The following is a 445-nucleotide window of genomic DNA, read 5'->3' on the forward strand; positions in this document are numbered from 1 at the left end:
TTTTGATTTTTAATGGCCAAAACAAAAAAGATCTAAAACTGCAGCTTCTGGAAGAACCATTTGTTCTTGCAGGTCTTGCACCTCTCTTCAAACTTGACCTTGTCCTCCTGTCAAGTCTTGCATTTCAGAGCAGAGTCTCTGAAGATGTCCTTGTTGACAACAGTTTTGTCTGAGGGGATATCCACAGAGTACCTTGTAGGCATGAGGTGATTGTAATTATCAATTTTCATGAAAGACTTGATCGTAGACTTCTTGGCAGTTTTCTTCTTGCTCATGGCAGCTGTCACTTTGCAGGGATAGTGGTCAATCCCAGCCACCAGAGCATGCCTGTAGTGACGGTCTGATGTGTCATCATCAATGTTCTTCATGATGACCGCCTTGCATACGGAGTAGCAACAAGCTAAGACCTGCACCACCTTCCTGGGTTTCATAAATTTGCCCATTT

The 445-nt window shown here is 43.4% G+C and overlaps 1 protein-coding gene across 1 annotated transcript; it reads right to left on the bottom strand.

Moving 5' to 3' along the window:
• Window positions 1–445, bottom strand: LOC114510890 (60S ribosomal protein L27-like). The gene has a single exon (XM_036013502.1). It carries the CDS (start codon window positions 441–443, stop codon window positions 111–113), a length of 333 nt encoding a protein of 110 aa, XP_035869395.1. The 5' UTR covers window positions 444–445; the 3' UTR covers window positions 1–110.

Source organism: Phyllostomus discolor, chromosome 12 (assembly GCF_004126475.2).
Source record: "Phyllostomus discolor isolate MPI-MPIP mPhyDis1 chromosome 12, mPhyDis1.pri.v3, whole genome shotgun sequence".
NCBI classification, from domain to species: Eukaryota; Metazoa; Chordata; class Mammalia; order Chiroptera; family Phyllostomidae; genus Phyllostomus; species Phyllostomus discolor.

Excerpts from the sequence above, each read along its gene's own strand:
- LOC114510890 (XM_036013502.1), bottom strand. The coding sequence starts at position 443 with ATGGGCAAATTTATGAAACCCAGGAAGGTGGTGCAGGTCTTAGCTTGT.